General features: G+C 44.2%; 1 protein-coding gene across 5 annotated transcripts; it reads right to left on the bottom strand.

Moving 5' to 3' along the window:
* Parl (presenilin associated, rhomboid-like) lies at positions 1 to 27,357 on the bottom strand. Of its 5 annotated transcripts, none has more exons than XM_039088088.2 (11): positions 26,269 to 27,357; positions 21,726 to 21,921; positions 21,194 to 21,334; positions 15,973 to 16,021; positions 10,600 to 10,695; positions 9,674 to 9,823; positions 8,719 to 8,789; positions 8,269 to 8,347; positions 5,387 to 5,488; positions 5,185 to 5,282; positions 193 to 263 (listed from the first exon to the last, which is right to left on the bottom strand). In XM_039088088.2, exons 1-10 carry the CDS (start codon positions 26,781 to 26,783, stop codon positions 5,221 to 5,223), a joined length of 1,461 nt encoding a protein of 486 aa, XP_038944016.2. In that variant the 5' UTR covers positions 26,784 to 27,357; the 3' UTR covers positions 193 to 263; positions 5,185 to 5,220. The 5 variants fall into 5 exon arrangements, with proteins under 5 accessions (XP_038944015.2, XP_063126398.1, NP_001030326.1 ...); XM_039088089.2 differs by having other exon boundaries at positions 8,269 to 8,323; XM_039088087.2 differs by lacking the exon at positions 8,269 to 8,347 and having other exon boundaries at positions 1 to 263; positions 21,765 to 21,921.
* Positions 27,358 to 27,823: the final 466 nt, after the last annotated feature.

Below are 27,823 nucleotides of genomic sequence, written 5' to 3'. Positions count from 1 at the left end.
TTTACAAACTAGAGATATAAACATTTATTTCACAACTCTGCCATAATTTTTGAAGGAGACGTACTGAGGACATTTAAATCACCGGGGTGACCGATGCTGAGACTTCCGAGCAACAAGGATCAGATGCACCACCAGACAGGCCAGCTTTGCCTCACTTAGAGCCACCTCCTTTCTTGGGGCCATTAGTCCTTATTTCGTGCCAGATTTTCACTAGAGGCTCCCTGTTCTTCCAAATGAGTTCATGTCCATACGTGATATACCATCTGGAGAAAGACAGATATGTTCAATCTTCAAACAATGAGAGCTCACTTGTGAGGTCATGCAAACCTCATACCATTAGAGTACCAAGCTGACCCTTCGGCTGCTTTCATTAAGAAGAATGCTTGCTTTAAGTGAATGGGTGTCTTGCCTTTATGAATGTCTGTATGTCCTGTGTGTGCAGTGACAGTGGGATGCAAAAGAGGGCATTGGATCCCCAGGGACTGGCATTAGAGACAGTTGTGAGCTGCTCTGCTGGTGCTGGCTGGAAACTTGGGTCCTGGAAGAGCTGCCAGTGCTCTTAACTGCTGAGTCATCTCTCCAGTCCCAAACTGACACTTCAAATAAAATGCCACAGTCACTCCATGCAACTAAATAAAACAGGTAATTTGATATGAAGCTTTGGTATTTGTGATATATGAAGGATACAAGCAAGTGGATCCCAAGTGGGCATTTGGAACTACATGGCAACTTTACAGAGTTACTTAAACATTTTTCTTTACATTTTATTTGTGTCTTGGAGAGGAGGCACAGTATGTCGAGGTCTGAGGACATCAAGTAGGTTCCAGGAATGGAACTAAGTTTGTGAGACTTTGTGGAAAATGCCTTTACCCAAAGACCCACGCCAGCAACCCTACACTGTAAGATTTTCATTCACTGCAAGTTAATCATCACCTTGCCTTGTTTACTTGTTTATTTGTGAGACAAGTTCTCACAGTGTAGCCCAAGTATGCTGGACACTCAGGACAGTTCTGCCTCCAAAGAGCTAGGAGCAAAGGGACTAAGCCACTACCCAAAGACTATACATGGACTGACCCTGGGCTCCCAACTGCATAGATAGCAATGAATAGCCTAGTAAGGGCACCAGTGGAAGGGGAAGTCCTTGGTCCTGCCAAGACTGAACCCCCAGTGAACAGGATTGTTGGGGGGAGGGCAGTAATGGGGGGAGGATGGGGAAGGGAACACCCATAATAGAAGGGGAGGGGTAGGGGTTAGGGGGGATGTTGGCCCGGAAACCGGGAAAGGGAACAACAATTTAAATGTAAATAACAAATACCCAATTTAATAAAGATGGAGGAAAAAAATCCTTTGAAAAAGAAAAACAAAAACAAAAACAAAAACAAAACCACATCTACCTGATTTGAGAAAAACAAGTATGAAGCACATAATTTGCTCAACATGCTAATAGTCAGCCAAGGTCTGCTCCAAGGTCTGAACAGACGGGTGTGGAACTTGCTAACAAGGACTACACTGGTATATACTTCCTGCCATGTCCACCTGCCTACAGGCACTGAATGGGGGCAGTGAGGGTGAGAAGTTTAACACATACATTTGCTCAGACCTTTCATTAGGAATCACCAAATCAAGACTGGAACCCAAACTTGAGATCCCCGTACTCTAACTGCGGCACACAAAGCAGCTTGCAGGAGTAGCCCTGGTGTTGAGCGGCTCTGCCCTGCTGACTGGAAGCCTGACTTCACCACCACAGCAAGGCTGCGCAGTTAACTTAGGGCCTCTCCAGCTCTTCGAGGGAAAGAGCACCGGCTCCTGGAAGTCTATGGCTGATGGAGAATGGTAGCCTAGGAAAGCACCTACTCTTGAAACCTTGATTTGTATACTCATTTCCCCAAACAGCCTTCACATTCCCAGAAGTACATACCAGGCCTGATTGACCTCATCTTTTCCCAGCACCTAATTTTAATATTAATAGTGTAGGTATGATGACCATGATTTAAGTCCCAACAGAGGCGTAAAGCAGGGGCAGGAACAGGTGAATGTGAGTTTGAGGCCAGCTTGATATCTACATATTGAGATCCAGGCCAGCCAGGGTCACATAGTGAAACTCTCAAAAACAAACAAACAAACAAAAGGTATGAAAAATTCAAGGGGCTGGAGGTGGCTCAGAGACTAAGCACACTCGATGCTCTTTAAGGACACCAGGGCTCCATTCTTAGCATCAATGTGGCAGCCCACAACAATATGAAACTCCAGTTCCAGGGGATCTGCTGCCCTCCTGTGGCCTCTGTGGGCACCGGTAATGAATGTGGTACACAGACACACATGAAGGTAAAAGAGTAATAATCATAAAAACAAATATACCTAGAAAAGTACAGTATCTTACATTGGTACCAAAAGAGCAATATAATGCTTTAACACTTCAAAAATATACAAATGTGCATTTTTAAAGGGTTAGACTTATACAAGAATTCTAATGCCTGAATACAGATAAACTCTGCTCTGTATCCAAACTCGGCTGGATACAATGATGCACCTCTATAATCCTAACACTCAGGAAGCTGAGGCATGAGAATGGCCATAAGTAAAAGGACAGCCTGGGCTGAATAAGAGGTCAGGAAGGAGCTACATAGAAAGACCTAATCTTGGGGCTGGAGAGATGGCTCAGTGGTAAGAGCACTGACTGTTCTTCCAGAGGACCTGAGTTCAATTCCCAGCAACCACACGGTGGCTCACAACCATCTGTAACGGGATCTGATGCCCTCTTCTGGTGTGTCTGAAGACAGTGTACTCACATAAAACAAATACATAAACCTAAAAAAAAAAAAAAAGACCTAATCTTAAAAACAAACAAAAGACACCAATTAATGAGCAAGTAATGCAATTCTTTGGCCCCCAATAATCAAATAAAAATCCTCAGACGCGTATCACTTGTCAAAAACTCTCCATGAATGGAGAGCTTTACAAATCTGCGCCTTCCAACTTGAAGTGGAACCCAGCATTCAGTGTGACACTCACAAATATGGATGCACTGCTGATATGGCTAAGCCCAAGTGAGGAAGGCACTACTTTGCTTCAAGGACTGAATCCAGGCCCCCATGTGCTGGGCTGAGTGTTGCCACTGAGCTACACCAGCATTTAAGGTGCTCTTTCCTCTACCACAGCGTAACCAGTGCTGTGCAGTGCGTGCCCTTCGACAAACCCACTCCTCCCTCCCCTTCTCCCTCCCTCCCTCCCCTTCTCCCTCCCTCCCCCTCCCCCTCCCTCCCTCCCCTCTCTCTCTTCTTTGGTGGGGAAGGAATGGGGGTTGAAACAGAGTTTCTCTCTATAGCCCTAGCTGGCCTCAAACTCACAGAGATCCACCTGCCTCTGCCTCTGCCTCCTGAGATTTAACATGTGCAATACCACACCCACTCCAAACTATCCATTGTTTATGCACATTCCTTATCTGTAGAACAGAGTATCTCAGACAGTTTTAAGAAGTAAAATTAGGGGGTTGGGGATTTAGCTCAGTGGTAGAGTGCTTGCCTAGCAAGCACAAGGCCCTGGGTTCAGTCCCCAGCTCCAAAAAAAAAAAAAAAAAAAGTTAAATTAGCCCTTGGCTCACAGAGGTCTATGAGAACCAGCAGAATTAGCACCCCACACAGCAGAGTTCAATAGCTCTACTGTATTCCACAGTATAGTGTGAGGGTGTACACGAGTGTGGGGGAATGCGTGAGAGGTGTGCATGTGTGGTGGTCAGATGACAATCTATAGGACCCAGTACTCAACCTCTACCATTGGCTACTAGGCTTAGCAGCAAGCATCCTTACGCATTGAGCCCTCTCGACAGCCCAAGATTCTGAATCTTTAATAAAGACAAAAAAGGTAAGTCCTGGACATGACTGAGATCCAGCACATGGAAAAGTGTTGAAATTAGAACAGCAAAGAAAAAGAATTACTCCGCTTTTCATATCACGGCCTTTAAAGTGTTTTGATCCCACTTTTGTCAGAATTAAAACAGGCGATGTTTAGAATATCACAGAAAAGAGGCTATGAAAATACACAATGAGTACAGATAAATTTAGAATTCACAAAGCACAACTGCTTTTCTAGGTCGTAGTGTCTCAGACTGCTTATAATGTGCTGCGTAACTAGAGCTAGAGCACACACATGCTAGTCTTTACTCATGGGAGTATAAACACGGCAGTACTTGGTCAGCTCCACCTATGTGAGGCGGAGGGCTGTGAAAGGTATCCTGGTTCCTGATTGAGATAAGTTCGAAACCCCAGTGACCCTAAGGGGATGGTAGGCTTTTCCCTAAATTCCCAGGAGGCCAGGCCTCTCTCACGTAGCTACGGACCTCCCACAACTCCCCGTGGCCAACAGTCACGTAGAAGGACCAATCCCTCCCACATGTAAATAAGGTTCTCCCAAGCTCTCGGCCAAGCCAATAGGAAGTACCTGCTGTCAGACCCTGACCCGCCCAGCAACTGTAGTTAAGAACCCTATCCAGAAGGACTGAAGGTGTGCGAGAACTACTCCATAGTCTGAGCGCTTCTGTCATAAGAGCTGTAACACTGCTGCTTGGGGAAGAGATCTGCTGTCCCAAAATGGCTACCAGAGCTCCCCTGCACCCCTCACTGGCTGGTCAGTCCTCGCTGGCTCAGCCCAGAGAGGTCCTGGAGCAGCTGAAGCAGCAGCAGTGGAGGCTGAGGAGATCCCCTCCCTGCCTGAGTTCTCTCCCCTTCGCCTGAACACTCACACCTGGCCAGGCCAGAGGTGTCTGTGGAGAGCCCCCACCCAGTATGAAGGCCGACATACCAGGGCGGCACTGACTCCCGCAGAACGACTTTCTATTGTTTAAATTACTTTTCCTGAAGCACACGGGTGCCTCGAGTGTGCTGCACAAAGGGCTGTGGGTTTGTATTTAAATTTCTGTTCTACTGCGTCAGAGTCTTCAGTCATTCCCAAGACTCCGTTTCCATCACCAAACACAAGTACCTAAGGTACCTATCCTGGTACTTGCAGGCAACAGATACCCAGTAAGCATGGGTCTGGAACATGGGCCTACACCAGTCTCTACCCAGGCCTACTGTGTTCTCCCACAGTCCAGGGATGGCTGCACCAGCTCAGTACAACAGCAGTCAGCTGGGAGCAGCGGGCAGGAGCGAGGGCAAACGCTTGGCTTTTGATCACACTCACACTTACATTCCAAAGAGGGCTCCCCCAAGATGTGCTGCATGATCAAAAAACTTCCATCCCAGGATCATCCCAGCTGTATCCATGGCAATGATGGCTTTTAAGGCCTAGAAGCCAGGAAGGAAAAAGAGAAATGGTACGACTTCAATCCTCTACGTCCAATTTAAGGGCAATATTTCAGTCACTGTGTGAACTTGAGCCAGGTACTCACATTGCCTGCAGTGAAGGTGAAAACAGGGAGGAAGATGATGGCGAGTCTCCCCTCCGGGATCTTGGTGCAGACAGCTGCAAGCACAGTCATGATTGCGCCTGACTGCAGGGGTATAAACACAGGGATAAGGACAGCAGGTGACCAAGGGCTGCCTAGGCTCCAAGCACGCTGATGCACTCCACATCTGGAGGGGAGCACCAATCTTAAAAACTTTCCAGTGAGAATGTACACAGTATCAGGGAAGGGGACCCAGGTGGTCGCACAATGCTGCAAATACTCCCTGGAAACAGACTGTGCTCTTGCTACAAAGAAGTAAAATACATCACAATGAGCACACGAACACTTAAACATGATGAACACTGGCTGCTCTTACAGAGGACCCAGGGTCATTCCCAGCACCCACATGGCAACTTTGGATGTCTGAAACTCCAGTTCCAGGAAATCTGACACCTTCACACACATATACAAGCAGGCAAAACACCAATGCACATAAAATAAAAATGATTAATAGTAAAAAAAAAAAAAAAAGAGAGAGAGAGAGAAATAAACAAGCATTGTCTCTAGCAGCTCCCTAACCAGTAGCAATAAACTATGGGCAGTTTTTCTTCCTATTTAAATTTATAATAGCTATGAGATAATTTTTTCTGGAATACACCAATTTAACAAACCTCTCAATGCTAATCACATTTCTAATTCATCTGAATAATGAAAATATATCAAAAACTCAATCATATTGAGTCCTATTTGACATTAACTCTAATGATACACATTCATCGAAATATCTGAATTCTAACATAACAGGCATGGTATTATATACTAGGGGTGCAGGAACAGTTCCCACCTTCCTGGAGCAAGGCAGGAAAGAATCTAAGCAATTCTCAGATCAGAAGCAGAGATGCTGTGTGTCAAGAAAGCACAAGAAAACCCAGGCTCGGTCGGGGCAATCAGCTGCAGTGAGCTCAGGTCAGACTCCAGCCAAGGAGAACAGGAGACAGAAGAGCAGCGTGGAGAGCACTGCACAGCCAGGGCTGGAGAGAGCAGCACAGCTGGCAGAGGATGACAGTGACTGCAGCACAGTGCAGAGAGCAGGGTGAGAACAGCACACAGGCACCTGCACTGTGGTTTTCTAAGGACGGTCACAGCAGAGACAAAGCTGTCTACTGAAGGAATGAAGTACAAGGGACACTCCGCAAAGTGCTTTCCTGCCACTCATCTCAAGTATCAGGTCAGGAAAGATGGAGAATGGAAGAGCCTGCAGGGTAATGTCTCAGCACAAAACAAAGACAGCATGGTAGAAATCCACTTGTGGTCTAGAGCCAACAGTACGCCAATGCTGATCTGTGATAAGTTACTGAAGATACAGGCTATGGTCTACACTACCCTGCCACCAGCATCACAGTACAAACCAACAAGCTAGAATAATCAAGAGCACATGGCAGAGGGAGGTTAACGAACATGGTATTTTCACAATCTAAAAAAATCTTCTCACAATTATATTCTAATAGGAAAACATAGTATAAAAGACAAGAGTTGAGACATTTCACCACAAAAAAGAACAGACACCATGTACCCATCCTAGCACTAAGAACACCATCTAACACTTCCACTCAAGACAGACAAACTGACTGAATCTTGAGGAAAATAATAAACCCATAGTAGCTTTCCTGTTTTGTTCAAAAACCACTGGTGGCATGAAAAACGAAGATGACCTATGGGAATGTGGCAGTTTTTAAAAGCCAAGGAAAACTGAACAATTAAATGTAATACTTGAGCTCAAGGGAAATATACCAGACAACTTCCATAATTGAAATAAAGATTATAAACTAAGCTGAATGGTGCTATGGGATATGTGAAGATATTTGTGTTTCTACAAAGAAATATATCGAAGTATTTAGAAACAGACACAATGGAAAGAAAGGTATTCTCAAGGGTGCCCAAGTACACACACACACTTTGCAGGTCAGAATCTAGATAAAAGCCAGGCAAGGTAGCACATGCCTGCAATCCAGCACTGGGGGGGGGGGGGGGGGGGGGGAATAGGATGAAGAGTTCAAGGTAGATACACATCTCTCAGTCAACACCCTGACAAAGCACTTGGACCCAGAATGTATCAAATACATCAGCAAAGTCAAGTAAAAATGTAATGAGCACAATATACTCCAAAGATGCATGAGGAGCCAGCACAAAATCAACATCAGCTATTGAAAACACAAAAATGCCGACCACGGCAGAACTGTGAATGGGTAAAGACATGAGGCTGGGGCTCTCAAGCTCTGCTGGCAGAAAGTACAGAACACTATTATCGCGTGCTACCTCCCAGTCTGTAGGTTCTTAAACACTGACATAGGCACCACATGGTCTGGCATTCAACTCTGATAAACCAAAGTATATGTCCATACGAGGGTCTGTACACGAAATGTCCACAGCATTTGTTGGCTTCTTTGGTCGGTTAAGACAGAGTCTCACTGAGCAGATGTGGCCCTCACTGACCTGGAACTCACTATGTAGACCAGGCTGGCCTAGAATCCACAGAGATCTACTTCTTCTGCCTCCCAGTACTGGTGTTAACAGCAGGTGCCACCATGTCTAGCACAATTTATGTTGTCTTTTTTAAATAATGGCCAACCCAAGTGTCCATCATTTACTGAGTGGATCACCACCCACAGAACGGACTTAGCACCCACAGGAGAAAGTTACTTTGGGATGACGTCTCACTAAGTAGCTCAGCCTGACCTCAAATTCAGTCTTCTCACTTTATTCTCTGAGTGTTAGGATTATAGGATCCACAACACCCATATTGGGATAAATGATTGGTACACACAGCAACAGATAAATCTCAACATTTCAAGGCATGCATCTTGCCAGGTGGTGGTGACACAGACCTTTAATCCCAGAAGTTGGAAGGCAGAGGCAGGCAGATCTCTGTGAGTTCCCAACCTGCCAGGAATATACAGTCAGACCCTATTTCAAAAGGACAAACAACAAAACAAAGTAAAAAATAAGAAAAATTAAAAAAAAGAAGGAAAGACCTGGTTCCATCAGGTTAGACGCCATTCTACACACACATACACACACACACACACACACACACACACAATGGTGCACCTACACATGCACGCACACCAACAAACGTAAAATAAACCGCTAACGTCTAAAATTTTCAGTGTCATAAATGTATAAGTTTATTGTTGCACTGACCTTGTAAGACACAAGGTAACAACAGGGTGAGAGTATTATGCGATCTGTATTCATTTGAAACTGTCTTATAAGCATAATCAATTACAATGAAATTTAAAATTAAATCAGAAAATAATTTCATTAGAGATACTTACCGCACCAAGTGAAGGTCCGTATCTTCCTGTGGCAACTTTGCACACATAACTGACAAAATTCGAAATAACACCTATGAAATAAGCCACATTTCAATAATTTAAGTATAGAAGGTTGTTTTTCCTTCACATGAACTAGGGACTGAGCCCAGGACTCCAAGCACACCAGGCAAGCCCTCTTCCACTGTGCTATACCCCAGCCTGAGTTTCTGTATTTCACTCTCCACTCCACAGAGCTTAACAGTAGCTGGTTTACTTCTCTTTTTTAGATGGGGTCTTACTTATACCTCAGGCTGGCCTCAAGTTTGCTAACCTCCTGCCTCAGCCTCCTGAGTGTTTGTTCAGCTTAAAGGCTATGCTCAGCAATAGTGTAAGGTTTTACTGGGATCAATCTAAGGGCACCAGCATGAACCCAGCATGAACCAAACCCTATTAGCCCTTCAGCTAGTTTACAGGGCAATGTCCTGGATGGCGTGCCCTCTCCAAGACCCCACCCGCATTACTGAGTGACACTGGGTATTCACTTTACCTTTAGTTATCATTCTCCTAATCACAACATCAGAGGACTATTAGGTCCTTTGGCTTTCATCTGTCATCAGAACTAATCTTTTGGTGCTAGTGATCCACCCCAAAATCTTGTGCATGATAGGTAAGGCCTTCACACCATTCAGCTGTGTCTTCAGCCCAATGCAAATTAGCCTTAGCACTCACTCTAACAGCTACTCTAGAGCATTCTATCAAGTGAACACACTGAGGAAATGAGCCAGATGGCTAAGCCAGCTGGGAAGCTGGAAGCCATCACTCTGTAAGATGGTTTATATCAACTAAAAAAACCAAGGTCCAGTGAGACTAAAATGTGGTTTAAGCAGTACTCTATTCCTGAGTATGATCCATCCTCTGTCCCTTCTGCAGAGAAGTGAGCCTTACACTTCCTCTATTTCCCAGGTAAAGCTATTACCTGCAGACAGGTACACTGCCACAAACTGCTCCTGACCCAGAATGTTCACGATGCTAGTTGAGAAGCTCCACAAAACATACATGTTAGCTGCCATGTGGAATAAGGAGAAATGACTGAACGTGGAAAGCAGCATTGGGGAACAAAGAACCTCTGCGAGAGAAGAAAACACTGGTAAACACGCAACTCACGGCCACTCCACTCGATTGGCGTTTAAACTTGTCTGAGTATTGTTATTAAATGGAACATTAAGAATCAAAAACTGTTGGTTAAAGCTTAAATAACATGGCTTAGCGGAGCACACTCAACTTTGTTAAGGATAAAAACTACCTTAACAAATGCTTCTACTTAGTAAGCAGCCAATTATTTCAACTACAGACACAAAATTACATGTAATACTCTCCTCAACGAATAGGTTTGCAATGATTATAGATCTTAACTAAAAATATTTTGTTTTAATTTAATGGGTGCTTTGCTTGCCTGCTTGTATGTCTGAGTTTGCCTGGTACCCAAGGAGGTCAAAGAGGACAACGGATATGCTGGAACTGAGATTAGAGACAGTTATCAGCCACCATGTGCTGCTGGGAATAAACCTGGGTCCTTCGGAAAAGCTGCCAATAATCTTATAATTGCTGAACCATCTGTCCTGGAATGCTCTACGTAGACCAGGCTGGCCTCCCACTGTTTCACCACCACGCCCTGCCCAGATCTTAATTTATTAAAAAAGAAAAATACTATGTGCAAAGTACCTTTCATGCATCTGGGGCTAGCAACAGAGGAGAGACAAGGATCTTGACTTGTAGGCTTCACCTCTGTACTCTGTTCATAATTACTGACCAACAACTTACTTTTATAGCATTTTAACTAATGGAAAGCTTATTTTTCACATTATCTGTATATCAAAATAAGTTAACATAACTCAGACTTACTTGATGCTGGGTTGGATGTAAAGTATCTGATCATGGTTCGATGCAGGGACGGCACTCTCCATAAGCAGAATACGAGGGCATTCGCAGCTATGATACCTACAAAACAGAATTGAAGGGCACTAAAATAAGAGCCAAGAAAGTCAAGTCTACTTGACCTTCCCCTGCCACAGTTACATGAATGCACTACCTATCTGTAAGGGATAGGAGGCTGACGAAGGCAAATGCTAGCAGCTCTGAGTGTTAAAACTGCCCCCTGGCAGGAAGTTGGAGGATCTGTGGACAGTTGCAAATACTCTAAAAGAGCTCGCTCTCTTTTTAAAGGTTATTTATGGTGCCTGTGACGGTTTGTATATGCTCGGCAAACGGAGTGGCACTATTAGAAAGTGTGGTCTTCACCCAGAGCTCCCAGGGACTAAACCACCAACTAAAGAGTACACGTGGAGGGAGGCAGGACTCTAGATACATCTGTAGCAGAGGACGGCCTTATCTGACATCAATGAGAGGGGAGGGAGGTTTGATGCCCCAGCCTAGGGAGATGCTAGAGGGGTGAGGTAGGAGTGGGTGAATGAGTAGAGGTGCACCCTCACAGAGGCAAAATGGAGTGGAGGGTTTGGTGGAGGGGTAACCAGGAATGGGGATATCATTTGAAATGTAAATTAATACAATGATAAATTTAAAAAAAAAGTGTGGCCTTGTTGGAGTAGGTGTGTCAGTGTAGGTGTGGGCTTTAAAACCCTCATCCTAGCTGCCTGGAAGCCAGTCTTCTGCTAGCAACCTTCAGATGAAGACATGGAACTCTCAGCTCCTCCTGCACCAGGCCTGCCTGGATGCTGCCATGTTCCCACCTTGATGATAATGGACTGAACCTCTGAACCTGTAAGCCAGTGCCAATTAAACATTGTCCTTTATGAGAGCTGCCTTGGTCACAGTGTCTGTTCACAGCAGTAAAACCCTAAGACAGTGCCACATACACAACTTTATGAGTCATTCTTGCCTTCCTTGCTATTGCTGTTGGGTTGTGTGTTCCAGGCACATTAACTTTTGGGGGACAGGGCCACTATATCCAACCTGATCTATGCTTTTATGTATAGTAAAAACCACTAAAATTTATACTTTTAAATGGTGAACTAAAGATACATGGACTAAACCTTATTTAATCTCAGAACTTGTAAGGCAGAGACAGGTGGATCTCTTGAGTTCCAGGCCAGACTGGTCTACAAAGAGAACCCCGGTCTTGAAAAACAAAACAAAAAAGGCATAAATTGGGGCTGGAGAGATGGCTCAGTGGTTACGAGCACTGGCTGAGTTAATTCCCAGCACCCACATGGTGGCCATCTGTAACGGGAGCTGATGCTTTCTTCTGGTGTCTCTGAGGACAGCTACAGTTAGCAACATGAAATAGATAAATAAATCTTTTTTAAAAAAAGGCATAAATTGATTCAGACATCTTGCTTTTCTCCTTTCTTTAAGACTGTGGTCCTACTTCAACAGCTAAGCACAGACCCCATTTTGGGGGTGGCCTTATCTACCCAGTCCATCTTCTCTGTCTGAAGGCACTGTCAACGAACTCCATACAGCAATCCGGTTAGTGGCAAACACGAACGTCTACAGCGCCCAAAGAACTGAACTCAGGTTTGGCAAGAAGGCAGGTTTAGGAATCACCTGCTGAAGTCACATAGTGGCTAAGTGATAGGGGACTCAAGAGGAAACCCAGAGAAATCCATCTTCCACCCCACAACGGAGATGAAGAAAAAGTGTTAAATTAAGATGAGAAAATAGCTGGGGATTTAGCTCAGTGGTAGAGCGCTTGCCTAGGAAGCGCAAGGCCCTGGGTTCGGTCCCCAGCTCCGAAAAAAAAAAAAAAAAAAAAAAAAAAAAAGATGAGAAAATAGAAAAACACAAGGGAACAAACCCACAGTAGGGAGGCAAAGCCCAGCCCAAGTGACAACTTCCTCTAGCAGGGCTCCTCCTTGGAGGTTCCGTACTCTCCCTAACAGCAGCACCACCTGTGCGGGGCCAAACCAGAAGCCCATGAGTGAAACTCCACACTCAGCCTCCACCCGGAAAAGCCTATCAGGCTCCTGGAAAGCCAAAGAACAGGAGAAATAGTCTACTTGGCGCTAATTTAGGGTCCCTCCCCCAACACAGGCTGAAAAGTCCAAGCAGAATGAGAAAGTAGCCAAAATGAAACAGCAGCAGGGTCAAGTCTAATGAAGAACAACAGAAGAGTACACAATGAACACCCTTTTCCCTGGCTCAGAAACAGCTCAGTCAGTAAAGTCCAAGCACGAGGACCTGAGTCCAAGCCTTAGCACTGTTTAAAAGCAAACAGCACACGAAAGCAGTGGTGCCCACCTATGATCCCATGTGGATAGACAGAGACAGAAGCCAGGACAGTGAGCTTCAGGTGAGGTGGAGAACAGCTGAGCAAGAGGCTCGATGTCAACCTCTGTCGTGTGTGTGTGTGTGTGTGTGTGTGTGTGTGTGTGTGTATACATACATATATGTGTGCATATACATATATGTGTGTATGTATTTGTATATATGTATATATGTATTTGTGTGTATATACATACATATAATGTGTATATGTATATGTGTATGTATACATATACGTGTGTGTGTATGCACACAAGTACACACACTTTTTCTCCCTAAGCAACTTGAAGTTTAGGGAGATATTTGAGTAAAAACAAGAAAACTTCTGAAGCCAGGCATGGTATTTCACACACATAATCCCAGCTCTTGGGAGTCAGAGGCAGGACAATAGCTGCAAGTTCAAGGCCAGCCTGCACTATACCATAAGATCATATTTAAAATAATAACACTGACAACAACAACAAGTTCCAAAACAAACAAAGAAAAATGCAAAAGGAGCTTTCTTTCTCTACCCTACCCTTAAAAAGTGACAGAACAGCCACGTGGGAACGCAAATGGATCAGCTACAAGGAACTTGTCCTCCCCCAGCAGACTCTCTTTCTACCTTTACAGAGGGGACACAGGGCAGGTTCCTCGCCATCTGCTCCTATCTACACCTAGAGCTAAAGAAACACAAATCAACTTCACTGAATTCAGAAGGCAAACAATTGCAAACACCCCACTGCAGACTTGCTTTATCTGCCGTCCTGCCGTCTGAAGAGCCTGCGTTCAGTCAGAAACCTTTAGCCTACTGCTGCTTGTAGGCTTATGCTCCATACGTGTGAATAACACAAACCAAAGGTCTCAGGCGGCTTAAAAATCTCTAGGTCAGAATTTGTCAAGTTCTTTAAGAACACAAAAATGAAAATAAATATCACACATACATTCATCAGAACATTAATAATCCCAGGAAGGAAAGTAAATCTACAAGCTCTGGGCTTGGCTCCTGGCACTTACATGGCGGCTTATAACTGCTGCAACTGCCCTCTCCTGGCTGACATTTAAGAGCTCGTGCACATACATGGTGCTCACACATACACTCAAGATACACATAAGTATGTATTTTTTAATTCTGGGTACAAAGTTAACTGATTAACAGTCCGGATAGTGTAAAGCTAGAAACACTATTAAGTAAGTATCGGGTGATATCAAACAGCTCAAAGACCGTTTCCTCCATTCTTCCAAAATCTTGTAGCTAACCCAGTGATCTGATGACCATCCCCTTTATGTTATTCAAAGTGCTTTATGTTCAAGCTGTGCTGAGTATGACATAACCACTTCTCTACTGCTATATTCTTCATGATGAATCACCCATTGAGGGACAGAGGGGAACACTTAACTAGTAAACTGTCTGTGCATCAAAGAACTGAGTTCAGATCACCAACACCCGTAAGAAAACAGATGTGATAGTACACACCTGTAATCCTCACGCTGAGAGAGGTATAAGGATGAAATAAAACACATAAAAAAGTACAAGGGCCCTTAGTGTAGACTCCCGTTAGTTAATTAGTGTGTGCATTTGTCCTCAAGGCACTAGGTGTTATGAGGAATTGGCAATGAATTCAGAAGAACAAAAGCACTTTCTATAAAGAACAAGGTTAACCACAAGCTTGAAGGCAGTGTCTAGTTTCAATAAGTGAGGAAGACTCAAGCCTTCATACAGAAGAAACAAATTAAAAATACACATAAACACCCTTTATCTACCAAGGACGTCTAAGGAAACTGCACCAATAAGTCTGCCCTGTTTGAGAGCATCTGGCAATCTCTAGGAATCGTGTTTACTATTTATGTAACCATACAGAACCTACAAATCCATTCCCTTGAGTTTTTAAGTCTACCAAATACTATGACACTGTTACTTTGAGAACTCTTATTAACAAGAGGCAAGCATGTGGTGCACACCTTTAGTCCAGACCTCAGGAGGCAGGGGAAGCAGATCTCTACTCCAGGCCAGCCTGGGCTACAGAGTCTGTCTCTTTTCCCCTCAAATTGGGGGAGAAAAAAAGAAGTAAAATCACCTTGGTGGCATGGATTATGTGACTCACATTCACAGGAACCTCCTGAACATGGTTTAGCAGGCAGGACTGTGGACTTGGATTAAAACTCCCTCCAGTCTACCAGCGTCTGACTTCAGACGGTTCCTTTTCACCCATTATATACGTGAACACAATTCTCAAACAAGAAAAGGAAAAGAAAAGTTCTTTCTCTGGAAGCCATCTACAAAATAGGGGCAAATTTCCTGCACCCAGCCTGGAAGTATAGAGGCCCTAGTGCACAGAAAGCACTTCCTAGTGCACAGAAAGCACTTCCTAGTGCACAGAAAGCACTTCCTAGTGCACAGAAAGCACTTCCTAGTGCACAGAAAGCACTTCCTAGTGCACAGAAAGCACTTCCTAGAGCAATGTTTCCTTTGGCTTGTTTAGTTTCTGTATTCCAGGCTGTTACACACCACTAACTCCGGATCCAGCTGCCTCTACCCCTGTGCTAGGATTACAGGTATGTGCACTTCGCTGGGTTTGTGCGTGCTGCAGTTGAACCCAGGGCATTCTGCGGCAGTACTCTATCAAACTAAACTGTACCCAGCATTCCTTCATCTTCTTAAATGGGATAAATGTCAATGACCCATCAACTATTTATTTGGCAATAATGTGTTCTATGCAAACTAGAAATCTGATCCAGGACATTGTGAAACCATTTATACCACACTCCTTTTGTGCTTGGCCTTGCTGTAACACAGACTGGCCTTAAACTCTTCATGTTCCCACCACAGAAGTGGGCCATCTTGGCCATCTCCACACATATATTATGCTATCATGAAGGCATGTAGGTACAAAGATTCCCTGTCTTCTAAGCCACCAGTAAGCACGGTATGAAAGCCATTGCCTGTGACATACTGTACCTTTTGGTTTGATTTCTCTTCCCTTGAATGGCTAAAACGTGTAAGCTAACACAAACCTGTCACAGTCCGCTGGCCATCACTTAGGCTATTCCACCACTTGTTAATCTAAAACAGAAGGAAAATTGCATATGACTCTACGGCAATAGTTCAGACTCGGGGGGAAGCTTGTCCTTTATTTTTTTTTTTAAGGACTGAAACTATTTAATAAAAAGAATTATCAAACAAAATATTTTTCTTGTATTACATAATCTTCATAATTCTTTAAAGTAATTGTGACTGTGAACAAGAAACCTATCAACCCAAATTTAACAACCACTATCATGACTTTTGTCACAGCATTTCTCAGTTTTAATCTGAGGGACTGGGAACTTCTTTAACAATGTTAATTTCATGTTCCCTGAGCACCATGATCCTTTATGATTTTGAGAAAAAGTTTACTGTCCTTGATCAGTAACAACCGCATCCAATTGTCATCTCCCTTTTTGTTCACACGTAATTTTCAGTTTAACATTACTTCTACTGAAAAAGGCTTGGAACAATTCCCTAGTTCTAAGTGTGCATATAAATGAGTAACTCAGGGAAAAGGAGCTAAATACTGAAAAAGGCCCAAACAACATACATAGCAGAGAGAACAGCCTGTCAACACATAAAACTGAGAACTGAATGACAGAATGTGCTAAAAGGCATAAAACTACAAAACTTTAATGAATGGAATCAAGAGTTTACTCCTGCTGCCTGCCGTCTTCAAGCAGCTGGGGCTTCTGTGCTGTGTTCATGTGGAAATGCTTAGGTCAGCATTGCGGTCTCTACTTCTACAAAGCATGCTTTATACTCAGACGCGCTCCACACAACCACTGCTCGGACATTTATTTCTAAACTCCAGGTTCTGCTAGAACGAGATACTAAAGGATAGCTAGCAGTACTGTCATGAGACCGACCCGACAGTGAAGCCAAGCGGTCATGCTACGTGGAGCAGGTACCAAGGGGCAGTCACGCTGGGTTTAAAATTCCAAGGACAGGGTGTGGTGGCACGGGCTTTAATTCCAGCACTGGAGAAGCAGTCACAAGCGGGTCTCCAAGAGTTTCAGGTCAGTGTGGTTTATATAGCACATTGCAGGACAACCTGAACTACACAGACACCCTATCTAAAACAAAACAAAATTTAATTTAAAAAATAAAAAACTCTGACAAGGAAGCTGGAGACACAGTTCTGAGGGCTAAGAGCAGTTGCTTCCCAGTTACGAAGACTGGAGCTCTGATCCCAGTATCTTCATAGGAAGATTCAGCGATCCAACACCTACTTTTGGCCTGTCACACATACACGTGAACATACCCTCACAGTCTCTTTTGCGTGCTCATGCGCACACCCAACAAGATAGGTATCTTTATCTTAAGATAAGACAAAGAACAGGAAAATTTACAACTGGAGTGCTAGGCATGTGGCAGGCTGAGGTCCCAGTTATTCAAGAGGCCAAGGCAAGACAGGCTTGGGCCCGAGAGTTGGTCATAGAACTGAGCAACATGTCAAAGCCCATCTCAGAACAGAGAAGGGGCTAAACACTGCTTGTTGGTGAGCAGCACTGGCTGCTCTTCAGAGGACCTGGGTTCAATTCCCAGCAATCACATGGTGGCTCACAAGCACCTGTAACTCAGGTTCAAGAGGCTCCAGTGACCTGACTTCTGTGGGTGTCAGGCATGCGTATGACACATACACATCAATCTTGAAAAGTGAAATTCTAATTATACTTTCACTAAACCTGCACCTTTTCCTTTTTCTTCTTTCTTTCTTTTTAGAGGGGTGGGGTGGGGTTGGGGATTTAGCTCAGTGGTAGAGCGCTTGCCTAGCAAGCGCAAGTCCCTGGGTTCGGTCCCCAGCTCCGGAAAAAAAAAAAAAAAAAAAAAGATAGAGGGGTGGGGTGGGGGTGAGGGATGGGAGGAGTATCATGTAAAGCCCTGAAACGCACAGGTCACCTGCCTCTACCACTGTGCCTGGAGCCATGTTTTCAATGCAGTAATAGTACTCAGTCCAGAATATCTTTCATCCTCAGAATGCACTTTGAAATATTTAGGGATCAGATATGTCTGTGGCTTACTTTGCAAAAATATAGTAAGGGATACAAAAAATAAAATTGGCCATGTACTGGGAACTGCTCAGTGTGCACAACAGCAGGCTTCACAACACTGCCCTCTCTACTGCTCATTCCCCAGCTCTCCACATTTAAGATGTTTAGGTAAAACTAATCTAGGGCTCCTGACACACAGAATCCAGAGTTCCACCCAACACAAGGAATCCAGTGTGCTGTAAGCCCAGCTCTTGGGAAGTAGAGGCAGAAGGATTAGAAGTTAAAGGTTACCCTTGTCTATACTACAAAGTATCAAAAACAATTCCAATTATGAACTTGAACATGGCCTTCATATGGAAAGGCATTCAAGACTAACAAGCAAGGACACGTTAGTATGAGATGCACCTGTCCCTGTGAGTTCTCTGCACTGCATGTACAGTGGCATGAACTGGTTTCTAAGAACCTGCTTTCTAACTCACATTAACTACAAGACTGCTGTTGTTGAGGCTTTCCTAGAATTCCTGCACTCAGAAATCTCCAGGTAGTAGAGACAAAGGCCCATGCCCCCATGCCAGGCTAGGACACCATCTTCCACACTGTACTCATAATTTCTTCAATTTTCTTTAATGGACACGGACTTTAAATACCATAACCTATCATTTACTTAACTATTACTTAAAAGAAATCTGCTTTTGGATTAAGGTTTTATATAAATATTACAACACATTCAGCATTTTAAAGTCTGAGGCATGGCTCAGCGGTTAAGTATCTTGCTGGATTCCCAGCACTCATGTCAAGGGTGGCTCACAATCCCCTGTAACTCCAGCTCCAGAGAGGGCAGTGCCCTCCTGAAGACTCCTCGGGCACCTGCACATGTGTCACACACACAGAAATAAAAATAAGTCTTGAGAGCTGGACAGATGGCTCAGCATTTAGAAGCACTGCTTTTCCAGATGGCCAGGTCTCAATTCCCAGCATCTACGTGGTAGGTCAGAACCATCTGCAACTCCAGTTCCAGGGAAATCCAATACCTTTTTCTGACCTCTGAGGGCCCGACATATACATGGTGCACAGATACACATGCAGGCAAAACAACCACATTAAAAAAAGAAAAATTTAAGAGCTTAAGAAACAAAAAACAGAAGCTCTGCTGAACCTGTACAGAGCCCTGAGTTCAAGCCCTAGCACCAAGGAAGGGCCTGTTAAAACAAATGGATGTGAAATAAATGTTAAAAAAAAAAAAAAAAGGGCTGGAGAGATGGCTCAGTGGTTAAGAGCACTGACTGCTCTTCTGAAGGTTCTGAGTTCAATTCCCAGCAACCGCATGGTGGCTCGCAACCATCTGTAATGGGATCTGATGCCCTCTTCTGGTGTGTCTGAAGACAGTGACAATGTACTCATATAAATAAAGTAAATAAATGTTAAAAAAAAAAAAAATGGATGTGGAACTAAGTATGCTAACCCGTGGCCTCAGTACTCAGTATGTATTGATAGGTAAAAACATTGTGAGTCTAGGAACTCAAGAGAAAAGAAAGTCATCAGTTTGTATACAAAGTAAGTGTAACTGTATGAGCTCTGATGGTCTCTTTCTCTTTGAACCCTATTCCTGAACAGTTAGAGCAGACTGCAATGGGGCTTTACCAGTCCGAAACCGAAACCTGTGCCACTGGGCAGTCTCACACACACACACACACACGCACACACGCACACACACACATGCACACATGCACACACTCACACACATGCACACACTCACACACATGCACACATGCACACACTCACACACATGCACACACTCACACACATGCACACACTCACATGCACACACACTCTCACACACACTCACTCACACTCATACACACTCACACACACACATGCACACACTTACACTCTCACACACACACTCACTCACACTCATACACACTCACACACACATGCACACACTTACACTCACACACACACTCACACTCATACACACACATGCACACACACTCTCACACACTCATTCACACTCATACACACTCACACACATGCACACACTTACACTCTCACACACACTCACACTCATACACACACACGCACACACTCTCACACACTCATTCACACTCATACACACTCACACACATGCACACACTTACACTCTCACACACACTCACACTCATACACACACATGCACACTCACACACATGCACACACACTCTCACACACACTCACTCACACTCATACACACACACATGCACACACACTCACACACTCACACTCATACACACTCACACACATGCACACACTTACACTCTCACACACACTCATACACACTCACACACACATGCACACACTTACACTCTCACACACACTCACTCACACTCATACACACACATGCACACACTCACACACACTCACTCACACTCATACACACTCACACACATGCACACACTTACACTCTCACACACACTCATACACACTCACACACACATGCACACACTTATACTCTCACACACACACACTCACTCACACTCACACACACACACACACACACACACACACACACACACACACAGGGGAGTCCGGGGAGAAGGGGACAGAGAGAGAGAGATCTTTTAATCTCTGTGATCCTGTTCTAAACTAACTCAGTAAGGTGAAGAAAGTGAACGCTGGCTCCTATAGTAGGACTGACTATAAAGGGCCCCCAAACCTTTTTTAACAACTCTCTATGGTAGCTCTGGGCACTTGTGAGTAGAAGGACATAATTCTCTCATTGTGTCGGTTCAGCACTGCCAAACGTGCATTGTAAATACCCATTGTGCTTACAGGACACAAATGAGAATGCCGTCAACTTCACATCTATGGATGGGATGCTGCCATTAAGTAAGGACACTTTCTAAGGCCAGACCGCAGTAAGACATTTGCTGTGTATGCCAGTCGACCCACAAAACCCACTATAAAATTTGTTCTTCAGCTGGGCATGGTAGCACATGCCTTTATTCACAGCACTTGGATCTCTGAGTTCCAAGCCAGTCAGGACTTCAGAATGAGGCCCCGTATTTAAAAGAAAAAAGTCCTCTGAGCTGCACTTGAATGTGATGGTACTCAACCCACCCCCCCTTCTCTAACATACATAATAATAAAAGTTTAAAACAAATAAAAAGAATACTTTCTAATTAATCAGACAGAAACTGTGGTTAGCTGGGACACAGGAAACAGTGTTCACTCTTACCTCCTTTCTGAGGTTTCCTTCCTTTTGTGGCCGTATGCTATCCAACCAGTCAGCTTTTATGCCATCAAAATAACTCTGAACCCTGGACTTGAGTGATTCATACTGCCAAATAGCAGCTGAACCAAATGCACAGCCTGTGAACTGGAGAAGACATATAAACAATGTGAAAGGGAAATACGTTTCCCGGGTAATATTTCACCTAGCACAGTAAAACCTACTGTGTTGCTTTATTACTGTTAAATATTCAGAGGCCTATTTCCGGCAACAAATCTCGAGAGAAAACGAAAATACCAATTTCGTACCACTTGAAATGCTCTATGAAAAAGGAAGCCCATAAATGCCATCCTCAGGACTTAAGCAATGGGGCCAAATTCAGAAAGCAATTATCCAATTTACTCTTTAATCTGAACTCATGCAGCCAGCTCCCCAAGTCCCACTGAACCCCGCCTTGTTCTTCCACAACCAGAACCTGCCCAGGGCACTACTTGACGGCAGTGCTAGCAGAAAGCTGGGAAATAGCCTGAGCTCTTACCCCAACGGTGAAGAAAAAGGGCTTCAGGAGTGTTCTTACAGGGTAGGGGGAAGGGTAAAAGACTGTTTCCTCCAGGGGTGGGATCAAGGCACTTCTCTTGTATGCTTCTCCACTTGACCCTGTGTCTGACCTTCGAGGCTCCACCTTCCTCGGTGCTTTTCTAAATCCACATTTTTGCTGAAGAAGTAGGTTAAACCTGTGAAGGGTGAGTAGCATCTGATTAGAAACAGTACATCCTATACACAGAAGCCCAGCACTTGGCCAGAGTCATCATGTCACTTGATTTCCTAACAATCCAACAAAAGTCACGACTTCTAATCTCAAGTAGGCATCCCTAACCCTCCCGGGAAAAACAAGGCACAAACTACAATAGTCCAGAGAGTGCAACACTGCGCTTTTACTTTGTATCAATCAGTAAAAGAATTCCTCCATCCTCCACAGGAGTTCTGCTCTCAGAAAAAAAAAAGCTACATAAATAGTAAACTATTTCTTTTTGTTTCAATTTATTTATTGTGTGTGATTCAAACTAACACTCCAGACTGTGGCGGTCCCTCCTACCTAATGGATCCCTGCACTATCAGCTTCAGTAATAAAATAACCTTGTTTTCTCTGAATTTTGGCCACTTTCCAAAAGAAATATTTAAATGTGTTGTCCTTGCAACCCTATTTCCTTTGGTAAGTACTGTTATTAAGTGATGGACTCCTCCTTGGCCTCCTTGGTGTGTGCATCCCAGCCCCCCTCCCAGCTCTATGAGTACGCTCCTCAATCGGACCTTTCATTCTGATGCTTCTGTTCCTGAACTCCTTAGTAGTAGAAACTCACTCAAAGGCTTTAATTCCTTTATCTACTAACCTCAATCCATGCAAATTCTTGAAGTACACTTTCCCTTTGTGATATTCTCATTATACCCTAAATAGGAGCCCAAAATAGTGAGCCTGGACTACACGGGAAGGTCCTCTTTAAAAAAGAAATAAAAAGAAAAAGTAAGGTGAGAGAACTGAGATTTAAGTCAATGGAACACTGGACTAAATGCAAGCAGCCCTGTGCTCAATCCCAGCTCAGTGCAAACCAGGTACGGTAGCACACACCTGTAATCTCCAGCACTCAAGAGAAGGAGGGGGCAGGACACTATCAAGTTTGAAGTTAGACTGACCTTGGTAAGCCCGTCTCAAAAAATGCCTCCTTTCTAGTCCAGTCCCTTCCTTCATCCCTGGATTACATTTAAGAGCCTGGTTTCAGAAGATCATCACTTATTCAATCAATGCACGGGCTGCCGTAAATAGCACTGAACTCCCTTCAATGACATCAGTCTGATATGCAAACACCATTGAACAGCCAATCACAAATGCTATTAATCTTTTCCCCTTGCCTTTTTCTTAGTGACTAGGAAATACCCTTGTTTTCTAGATTTCTGTATGGTGATGTCTCATTTCACTGGCCTGCCTCTCTACCACACCCCATCTCACTCAGACAGACACACACTTACCTACCTGGTTGGCTTGAATAGGATGTAATATCTAAAGCTAAAACAGTTATTCTTAAAGCCAAGAGAAAGGTCAAGGAATTTATACTTAAACCGTAACATTTTAGGACTGCAGAACAAAGATAGCAGTCACTTCCTTCCCTCAAAATATCTTAGAAAAATAACTCCCATTTATCTGAACAATCATGAGTTTTATTAGTCGAATGTATTCCTAAGCAATTTTCTTTTTTTAAAGTTTTATTCTTGTTTAAATTCAATTAAATTCAATTACTTATGTGTATGGATGTTTTGTCTGCACGCATGTCTGTGCAACTCATGTGCCTGATGTCTTGGAGACCCAAAGAGGGTAACAGATTTCTAGAACTGGAATTACAAGCAATTGTGAACCATCACGTGCATGCTATGTATTGAACCCCGGTCCTCTAGAAGAGCAGAGTGCTCTTAACCACTGAGCCATCTCTCCAGCCCCAAAAGCTTTTAATTTTATGTTTATGGATGCTTTGCCTATAAGTATGTTTGTGCACTACATGTGTACCTGGTGCCAGCAGAGGCCTGAAAAATGTTTTATCCCCTGGAACTGGAATTCCAGACAGTTGTAAGCAACCATGTGGGAACTGGGCATCAAACCCAGGTCCTCTGTAAGGGCAGTCAGTGACTGCTCTTGAGTGCTAAGCTAAGAGCTCATGAAGTCCAGGAAGAGTTTAAAGTAGCAAAAGTACTAATAAAAGGATAAGCAATCAAAACAAGTAATGTCACCTGGAACCAAACCACAGACAGGATCATTATCAGAACACATTCATTATACAGAATTAAGTCTGTAACAGTACTATTGACTTCTCTTACTAGTACAAGAATCATGAAGGCTATGAGTACAGCAGCCTAACCTAACCATTCCTCTGTCACAGGGTAGCATAAAATCTTATAACTGCTATAAAAGTAGAAACACGCTTTGGCTGGCAGGTCCCTTGGGACTGTGTGTTTCTATAAGCCTTTGCATCACCACTAGTGTTTATAAAATGCAAAATGTTGGGCCCTCTCTAGAGCCACATGGCCTGACTCATTCTGCATGCTAATTTTAGAACCACAGCAACTCAAAACTAGTGATCCCAAAGAAAGCAACTTCCATTCCCTATTAAGTTCATACGTGAGGAGACAAGAGCAAAGCCAGTACTTCAAGTTCACCCACATTCTCACCTAATGCATTCTCCCATAACCACAAGACAAGAATGTCCGCTTCAAAGTTTCCATAAAAATCTTTAGTACCACATGTATATGGGAGGGATGGTTAGAGAGGGTCTCAAGTTATCCATGATGGCCTTACAGTCTGGCTCCTACTCCACCTCCCAAGGGCTGGGATTACTGGCCTGAGCCACGACGATAGACTAAACTGTTTTGACAAGTTCTGTGTGTGTGGCGTTACTAGAGACTGTGTATGAGAGACAAGCACTCTACCAATGGACTGTTCCCAGCTTTTACTAGAGGCGCCTCATAAATGAAGTGTCCGGTTCTTTTGCTGCCTTTTTCCAAAACTAGTAGAGCAAATCAACAGGCTCACTGAAATCTTTAGTTACCTCCAAGTAACTTCCTCAGTTCTACCTGTTTAATAAGACTTTTTTCTTTCTTTTTTTCAAACAGTCTTCTGCTGCCCTGGCAGACCTTGAACTCCTAATCATGCTTACAAACAAGTCTGACCGAGCCAAGCTGTTTTAAGAAGAACCACAGTTGGGTTCGGTCCCCAGCTCCGAAAAAAAGAACCAAAAAAAAAAAAGAAGAAGAAGAAGAAGAAGAAGAAGAAGAAGAAGAAGAAGAAGAAGAAGAAGAAGAAGAAGAAGAAGAAGAAGAAGAAGAAGAAGAAGAGGAGGAAGAGGAAGAGGAAGAGGAAGAAGAAGAAGAGGAAGAGGAAGAAGAGGAAGAGGAAGAAGAGGAAGAAGAGGAAGAAGAAGAGGAAGAAGAGGAAGAAGAAGAGGAAGAAGAAGAAGAAGAGGAAGAAGAAGAAGAAGAAGAGGAAGAAGAAGAAGAAGAAGAGGAAGAAGAAGAAGAAGAAGAAGAAGAAGAAGAAGAAGAAGAAGAAGAAGAAGAAGAAGAAGAAGAAGAAGAAGAAGAAGAAGAAGAAGAACCACAGTGCCCAGTAAGCCACACAGTATGCAACTTTTTCACCGATGCAGGTTCTTCCACTTTTACGGTCTTCCAGATCCTGATTTGGGGGTGGAACCTGGGAAATGACTCTACAAACAGTCCAGGTGCTATTTATTTATAATTCAGGGTCTTCCGCGTGTTACCTCCAACTCACCATCCTCCTGCTTCAGACTAATCAAAGTTGAGATTACACACCTGTGCCCACCTCAGGTCAATTTTAGGATCAGGGGTGCCTGCACCATGTTCAACCTTAATTATTTATCTCTGGCTAGCTTGCTCGTTGATAAACACTCAGGCTCCTTGATGTATCGCACCATCAATTAGGTAGAAACTGCAAAGTTGACATCTTCAGATGAAGTTTCAAAATCAGAATTAATTCTTCAACAGTTGTGGAATGTCTCTTCTATTACAGTAAATGTAAAACCCGGCCGACCTGAAAGGCCACGTGCTTCCTACGGCAGTATAACGATGACATCCTTTCCAAAGCTAAGAAGGCAACGCTGTGGTGGCATAAGGGCTTTACAATGACCAGCCACAGAGAATGAAACCATACTCTACCAGCTCTGCAAACTGCTTCACTAACTAAAAGCCGGGGTCAGACCTTTCAAGAACAGGAACCGGGGAAGCAATTAACGCCCAGAAGTTAGTTCTCCTTTCCATCACGTCCCTCGCAATTACTAGGAGAGACACCCCGGGTTTGGAGAACAGGGCAGGGCTCGGCCAGACACCGCTCGGGCAGGAGCGACACCTCCAGAAGCCAAGAGGAACGAAGGACTAAGGAAAAGCGCGGCGGGAATGAGGCAGCTTTAGGAAAGACCTCGTAAACAATGGAGAGCGGCAGCCCAAGGCGGCTGCCTCCTCTGGAGGATGCGCGCGACTCCAGCTCAAGGGAAAACCGGGAAGCCGGAAGCGGCAGCCATTACCTGCGTCCAAGCAGCTGCCGGGCCTGGGTCGCAGAGAGCTCCCGGTAGCCGCCACCCAAGAGAGGCGCCCACGTCTGACCGCAGCGCCAGCCTCGCTGTACCCAACTATACAACGCCATCTTAACAACCTCTGCCCCACCATGGCCCGACCTCACTAACCCCGGTCTACAAATCACTTCCGGGGCGAAGGAAGAGCATAGAGCGTGGAGGAGCGGCCTAGAGCACCACCTGGAGGCCGAACAGTTCCGGTCTTCCTCTCTCTGACCAGCATCAGCGTGGAAGCCTCTGGTGAGAGTGGCTGGGAAAACTTGAGACTTTGAGTAACGCTGTGTTAGCAGACACAAGAAGACACAGTGCTTCATAGCCTCGGAGAGGTGAAATGGCCACTGGCAACCTTTACACGCCAGGGTTGGCCACCTGTCTTCAAACTGAGACTGAAAAGCAGAAAAAGATTTATCAGTGGGGCCACACTGGAGGAAGAGACCCAGGGACTCCTCATCTTCTAAATCTAACATGAGGGAAGGCAAGAGGTATGCAGTTTAAGGAAACTGTGACCCGTCACCTCAGATCCAACTTGCTTCTCCAGGTCCGCCTCCCTTGACAAGTTGCAAATCTTTCTGTAGTTTCTGGCTGCCCCCAGAACTCGGGCACATTTTTTTTCTTCCAGCAAGAGATTTCTGGAGTGATTCCACTTTCTTAGGGTGCATTACTTCAGTGTGGTAGCCAAAGACGGCCACAAATGTCTCTACTCTCACTCTTACTGGTTATGTGGAATCAGGATAGAAAGACCACACACGAGAAAGTTAAAGAAGCAAGGGAAGGGTTGCCTACACCGGAGTCTGGTTGATCTCTAGCCAACTGAGAGTCAAGTATCCAATTAACACAATTAAGATTTGCTTTGAGGGGACTGGAGAGATGCCTCAGCGGTTAAGAGCCCCGACTGCTCTTCCAGAAGTCCTAAGTTCAATTCCCAGCAACCACATGGTGGCTCACAACCATCTGTAATGGGATCCGATGCCCTCTTCTGGTGTGTCTGAAGACAGCTGCAGTGTACTTATATATAATAAATGAATAAATCTTAAAAAAAAAAAAAAGATTTGCTTTGAGAACAATGTTCCCTTTCTATAGGGATGTTTCAAGTAAGAATGTTACAGTGGTAGCAAATCGTGTTTAATGCCTAAGCATGGCATGTTTGCTCTCCTAGCTATAAATCTGCAGTTTTATAGAACTCACAGGAAACCTGATTTATAGTAAAAGAGACTTTTTAACTCCCTCAGCTACTTTATGGCCCTTGGTTTATATTATTAGATTGGAGTCTATCAGAAGTTCCTTCGGGACTATTCTGTCAGCTCATTTCAAGAGGGGAAAAGATGATGGAGTGGGGTTGGGGTCCCTCAGAAAGTCTTCTGGTACTGGTGCTAAAGTCTGGGCTGGGTGTTTCCAGACTTCAAGAATGAATAATGGTCTATACAGAATGTGAAGCTTGGGGAAAGACCCTGATTCAAAACAAGTCAGAACACACTGCAGAACTGTGGTTGGCAGCACCCGTGAAGAT

The sequence above is a fragment of the Rattus norvegicus genome, chromosome 11 (genome assembly GCF_036323735.1).
Source record: "Rattus norvegicus strain BN/NHsdMcwi chromosome 11, GRCr8, whole genome shotgun sequence".
In the NCBI taxonomy this organism is placed as follows: domain Eukaryota; kingdom Metazoa; phylum Chordata; class Mammalia; order Rodentia; family Muridae; genus Rattus; species Rattus norvegicus.
The sequence above is the reverse complement of the archived record's forward strand: the minus strand, read 5'-3'. Positions and strand labels throughout refer to the sequence as shown.

Coding starts and splice junctions, on each gene's coding strand:
- Parl (XM_039088087.2), bottom strand. CDS start 26,783: ATGTTAGATTTAGAAGATGAGGAGTCCCTGGGTCTCTTCCTCCAGTGT. Junction 21,335..21,764: donor TTTACCCTTCCCCCTACCCT/GTAAGAACACTC, acceptor TGTCTTCTCCAG/TTCACAGGCTGTGCATTTGG. Junction 264..5,184: donor GGGGGAGCCCTCTTTGGAAT/GTAAGTGTGAGT, acceptor GTCTTTCTCCAG/ATGGTATATCACGTATGGAC.